Here is a 6,254-nt window from a genome sequence, read left to right on the forward strand (position 1 = left end):
AATAATGAAAACTTGTCCTATTACATGGCCTTGAATAAAAGTACATTGCAAACGACATGTTATTTTGAGATAACTACGTGAAATGTCTGGTATAATCAATAGTGTGCACTTCAGTCCAACGATAGACAAATGCAGCAATATGCAGCCTCTTTCCCAGTAGTTGTTTCTGTTTTCCAATATTTCGACCTTTAACATTCAATTCAAATATCGTATTCAAGATGTCCTCTGGAGCATTTACCTTTTTCTAAGATGTATTATTATCTAAAATCTTGTAATTTAGTCAAATTTCCCAAACAAAGAAAGAATGGTTTAGCGTGCATTTAATTGAGCAAGGGTTTTTTCTTAACCACGGCGCCAACGGCGAGTCATACAGGGAGATCACTCACCTTACGTAATTGTACAGTTTAATAATACAAACAATAGTTGTGTTGGCCTGCACATTTGGAGAAAATGGATAGAAATGTCATACAGTGGTATGACGTCAACGCAACACATGAGTCAAGAAACATTCATTTAACGGGGTTTTTATACAAGCACTGCAACTAAACTGTGAATTTTCTTTATCCGTATGCTGTCATTATAAGCGTAGTGTTTTCCTTAGTAGCTATATAGTATTTAACTCTTTTAATTCCAACATTACATGTTCAAATATATATGTATATAATGTATACGTAAGCGTATAAGAACACGGGAAACATCAACTATATAAACGTGCATCAAACCATCATTGGCGTTTTTTAGTTTTCACTTCAGTAGTGTTTTTTTGTGGAGAGAATCAATACATCATTGGGTGAACACAGGAGTTACAACTTTCTTTATAAAGTAAATATGTCATGGAACCCATTTTGGTAACGGCACGCAGAACGGTAGTTTCGGAATCGGGAAGACATATTCAAAGGTCTGGATTTATAATCGAAGAAATCGTGGATTAGAAAGGCAAATTCTAAAATGGTCTTTGGCTACAAGAAACTGTTCCACTTATATAGAATCATACACCCTACAGTGTAAATACACAAGATGTCTGTTAAAGACGTATACGTACAAATTACGCACAAAACCATGACTTCTCAATTAGTACCCAGTGTCGGATTTCGGTAACTGTGTTAATCTGGATTACATTACGCACAATCATGGGCTGCAGGAAACAAATATAATTTGGTTTTAACTGTCATCGTCACAGAACGCATGAAGACTTACAATAACAACTGGCCTAAACACATCACATGGAAATTCCCTGTCCTGTCACGTCATCAGTGCAATACAGGGGGAGAATTTAACTGAGTAACTATTATAGAGTTCTTTGTGTATTTGTTTCACAAAGTCTTCCCTCAAGCCAAATGGGACCGTTTGGTGGTTATCGTTAAGGCTCTTCAGGTGGTAGTAAGAAAAAAGCTAACATGTTTTCATTTCGGGACTGTATAACTGCGCATCTGGCCAAGTAACTGGCACATCTACGTCTGTTGCGCCATGCTTGTGTCTTGGGACGCTGGGATCGCGATGGGATCACTAATCGAATGCACATGACAGTTTCGCTTTCAATTTATATTACATTTGAAGATTGATATTTAAATTACACACATGAACATGACGATGCATTGACTGTACATATGAGAGATTTGTTAAATGTTTGTTTTTTTCCTAAATGGATAATCTTTATCAATTTCACCAAACCGACCTATCTGTCCAGAATACAATTAATCCAACGCCACCCATACCGCATCCATAACTCGACTTCGGGCAGAGGGACAAAGAACACCTCCACTTCGATAGGAGATAGCTTTCAAGTAATGAGTAATCTTGCGGAGGAATTGAATAACGATGGCATTCTATCTCAGTAAATGCAATTTACAGCAGTACCGTTGATTCAAATGGTTCTGGTATTACACCATTATATTGTGCCCAGTACAAAATGTGCAATAGTGTTCGTAGTGGATATCATGCAGCCATCGTTTCGCTTTTTTTGTGACAACATCGTATTCAATTTATGACAGTCGTGACGGGAAATAGCCGCAGTGAACGCAATGCGCAAATAATGTCGCAGCATTTGTCGCACATCGGTTTTAAAACTCTTCCCATTACGACGAGTTGATTGTATTATGGAGTACGTTCCAAATGCCAAGTACCCATCACATTAACTTAAGTTAGGTTTTTTTTGTTAATTTAAGAGCTTTTGACATTGAAGACAACTTTGTTAGTGATGATCGATTACATGTTATATTTACCAATTATTATCACCAATTTCAAAAGTAATCTCGTTTTGTGTCACAAATGCTTTTTAGAGTTTAAAACGGTAAGGGAAAGTCATGTATGACTGAAATAATATTTTACAGGTTGATGTTAAAGTTGACGTTTATATCACGTCTGTCTACATGTGACTGGATAGAAAATGTATTAAATATATTTGTGTTACTGTTAATAGCTCAGAAGAGTTATCGATTTACTCATGTCTCTAACCTTTGTTACAGATAATCAAGAATGTGGTTACAAGAGATGATGAGTAATAAACGTGACTTCTGAACCGTTATCGAAGATGCCATATAAGGAAATATGAGTAACAATTCTTCAAACTCAGGACATTTTGAAGCTAATGATAACGTAGGGTTCATATAATCATTGCAGGCACAAGGTGGTGTATCGTGTGCCAACTTTTGAAACCTGATTTCTTTAATATTTCAGTCAACGCTTCATGTAGTTCTCCATACTTACAAATGTCGGTTGTCTCTATATTCTTGTAACATAATACTTTTTGAGAAAATAGGAAAACTAACCTTTCTATATAATTTGATAAAATGCAATGAATTCGTCACATGAAAATAATCACATTATTATCAACAAGAAAGGGGTAGCAAATTAGGAATTCATACGAAGAAACACGATTTAAGGTTCCACAAATAAAGCAAACACACGCAAGTACATTTATTTGGTTCATATGCTGTGCGGCATCAGGCAACTAACAAATCTTTGATGAAATTTGTGTGATTGGTTGGTCGACAGATTTTTCGGCTGATAATCGAGGCTGAATTTATGGTATACACGTGTCCGCTTTGTTGTAAGTTGTTCAGTTTAATTCTAACGAAACCCCTAAATTCATAAAATGTGTTAGAAAATGTGTCAGAATAATGAAAGGGAGACCGCGACCTGAATAGCCTACCGCGCTTATTCCACGGGGTTCTAACGTAACGGAGTTTATGGCCTCGGTAAGTTAAATAAAAGATCGTCTGAGACAAATACAGGTCACAGCTGCATGTTATATATCCTGTCCTATTCAGCTCCCTCTCGGACAGCTATATTCAGAAATGAAAACGTCTGAAGTCGGATGAAATGAATATAACCATAGCATCTTCGCAGCTTTCCGATCTTTGCTGAGGATGAAAACTTGATTTCAGTATCTTATACGGCTGCATCCAGGATTCAGTATTATGAGAACCAATATCAACCGCCATGTTTTGAATGGCAGATTCTATACATAATTGACGAGATTGTCAGTTCTCAAATGAAGCAAACCAATCGAATTTCACATTTATATTAGTCTTTTTCATGCGTAAATCAGTTAGATCCCTCCGACGGAATGGAATATTGCATTCCGACATCTATTGATCATGTCTGAAGAACGGGTTGTAATCTTGCTGTACATAACGCCAATATCCATGGCTTAATGTTCAGACATGGTTTGGGGTAAATAAGTACATCAGGCACAACCAGCGTATATTGCCTACAGAATGGTTGAATAATGCATATTTCTAATTATAGTGGGCAGATCACTATGTCGAACGTTCGGTTTAACATCTTAATGAAGTTTGGGTACAATTGTCAATCGGTATGTTTGCGAGCCAGTGTCAACACTATTGTACAACAGAATGTACATTTAAACATGAAGATTCATGGTGCATCTGTATAATATTCGGTTCTTGAGGATGAACCATGTCCATGTTAATGAAGGGGAACGTCAGACCTGAAGGTCCAATTCACTGAAGCACCTGAAGTAGAGATTTGTATCCATTCATGTTTACAGGATCCCTCGGGAGTTTGAGCTCGACATTCGCCCACCTATTTGTTCTTGTTTTGTTTTTTCGAAAAGCGTTAATGCGCTCAGTGCAACTTTCCCTCCCACAGATAGTACGAATAATTATTGACTACGTTTTAAAGTGATATTTAGCCACATTACCTCATCACTCATTACGGGTTTTTTCATCATACATGTGTTCATTATTCCGCCTGCAACACACTCTACGAATGACAATTGTGAAATTAGTTTTATTTGTTTAAACGTAACAACCCAAGAAATATCCTTTCATGCCGTAAGTGATATCAAACACTGAGACTATCTAACCAAAAAGCCTTCTTAAATATACCCAGACATGAATTATAAAGTGCCAAATATCTGCAAGACCACAATGGAGATGTTCTTTCAAGAAACGAATGCAAATGAAGGTCGGGACGTTAGGGCACAAATGCATTCTGTATGAATATAGACCTTAGTTCCAATCACTCAGCACCGCAAAAGAAGATGAAAGTAATTGCGTACAAAGAGGAAATGATTGGTAGGCTTATGTCAGTACATCAGCTTGTTACCTCGTTAAATGCCAACATACATGTCTTTGTGAGAGATCGGGGGAGGGTGGTTTATTTGGGGTATTCTCAAGACGACGACCCCTCGAATTTTTCCATTCACAGGACGACGACCGCCGGTACGGCTTTGATGTGTGGTGTTGTTTTAGGAGGGAATTAACTCCTTGGTTAGTGTCAAAAACTGAAATGTGTTCACTGAATCTCCGAAACATGGTAGTCTGTCATCATTCTCGATATGGCAAACGCGCAGTTACAGTACACGTTTCTTCCAACTGCACGCGGCAGTAGACACCTTTGTACTGGTGGCTACACCTACCGAGTTGGAAAACGGAAGAGGAATGACTGGATCTCTTGGAAGTGCACCAACAAAGACTGTCGTTCCAGAGTATCGACAGTCAATGACATCATGACGAAACAGTGTTTAATTTTGTGTATATTTTAGTGTAATATGATATATGAAACATGTCCATATTAGCGCATTTACCAAGTTTTTTTTGTTTTTTTTTTGGTTTTTTTTCTATTTTCAGATAGACTTTGAAGCAGCTGCAAAGATAGCAGCCCTCGACGTCTTCCCCAATGCCACTTGGAAAGGCTGTTTTTTTCCATTACTCCCAGTGTGTGTGGAGAAAGGCTCAACAGGTCGGTCTCCAGTCTGGTCAAAATCTTTGTTAAAAGATGCGCTGTTCTTCCCATGGTTCCAGTGGAAGAGGTTAATAACATCACATCTCACTGAAAAATGTTTAAACATTTTAAGATATAATTATATGTAAATTACTATATGGTTAACCTCAAAATGCTATCGTATGTAGCATTGAGAGTAAATAAGTTATGTTTCTTATGGCAATATATATTATTATTATAATCCAATTATGATAATAATATATACCTACAATATTCTTTCTGTAATTACAGGTTGATTATGTATGGCTCCAGACAATTGCTGACATGACGAACGACCAACGTTGTGTCCAGCTCGGCGACTACGTCACCACAACCTGGGTTGAGACAGAGCAGGAGCCTTGGAACCATTTCAACGACGGCCCTCGCACCAATAACCACCTGGAGGGATGGCATGGGCGCTTAAAGAAAGTCATTGGCAAAGCCCATCCCAACATCTTTGAGCTGATAAGATTTCTAGGAGCTGAACAGCAGAAGACAGAGTGTAATCTGCTACTGTACCAGGCCGGCCAGCGTCTCTTACCAAAAAAGAAGAAGTTCTGTGATATACAACGCAGAATCGATCAACTGAAGACCAGACTGATCCAGAATGAAGTCAGCGTAATTTTCTTTGCTGACTCAGTGTCTCATCTTCTCAAACTGTCCTAATTGCCCATGACTTTTACGTCATCTTGTACATATACTTTCTAATTACTTGAAAATAAATCAATATTCCACCATTATTGTCTTTCTTTCATCCGTTTCAAATCCATTTCCACTTTTTTACTTGTTCGAGTTGTTAAAATAACACTCGATACCCATTGTTTAACTAGATTGTTGGATTAAAATATTCGCAGGACGACGACCTCAATTTTTGCTAGTTTGTCTTCATACGACACGGGGGGTCGTCGTCCTGAGAATGAACCGTTTATTTTAAACCAAATGTTCATTATTATTGTTAAACCCACAGTGAAGACAAGAGAATGGATGAAGAAAGCGACAAAGGTTACTTGAAAAAAAATCGCCAA

At 37.7% G+C, this 6,254-nt stretch overlaps 1 protein-coding gene across 1 annotated transcript; it reads left to right on the forward strand.

Moving 5' to 3' along the window:
• The first annotated feature begins 5,260 nt into the window (after positions 1-5,260).
• On the forward strand, positions 5,261-5,895 carry LOC139449552 (uncharacterized). The gene is made up of 2 exons (XM_071231001.1): positions 5,261-5,278; positions 5,482-5,895. The coding sequence occupies exons 1-2, from the start codon at positions 5,261-5,263 to the stop codon at positions 5,893-5,895; spliced, it is 432 nt and encodes a 143-aa protein (XP_071087102.1).
• The last annotated feature ends 359 nt before the right edge of the window (positions 5,896-6,254 follow it).

The sequence above is a fragment of the Haliotis cracherodii genome, unplaced genomic scaffold, assembly GCF_022045235.1.
Source record: "Haliotis cracherodii isolate W230 unplaced genomic scaffold, xgHalCrac1.p SCAF_8, whole genome shotgun sequence".
In the NCBI taxonomy this organism is placed as follows: domain Eukaryota; kingdom Metazoa; phylum Mollusca; class Gastropoda; order Lepetellida; family Haliotidae; genus Haliotis; species Haliotis cracherodii.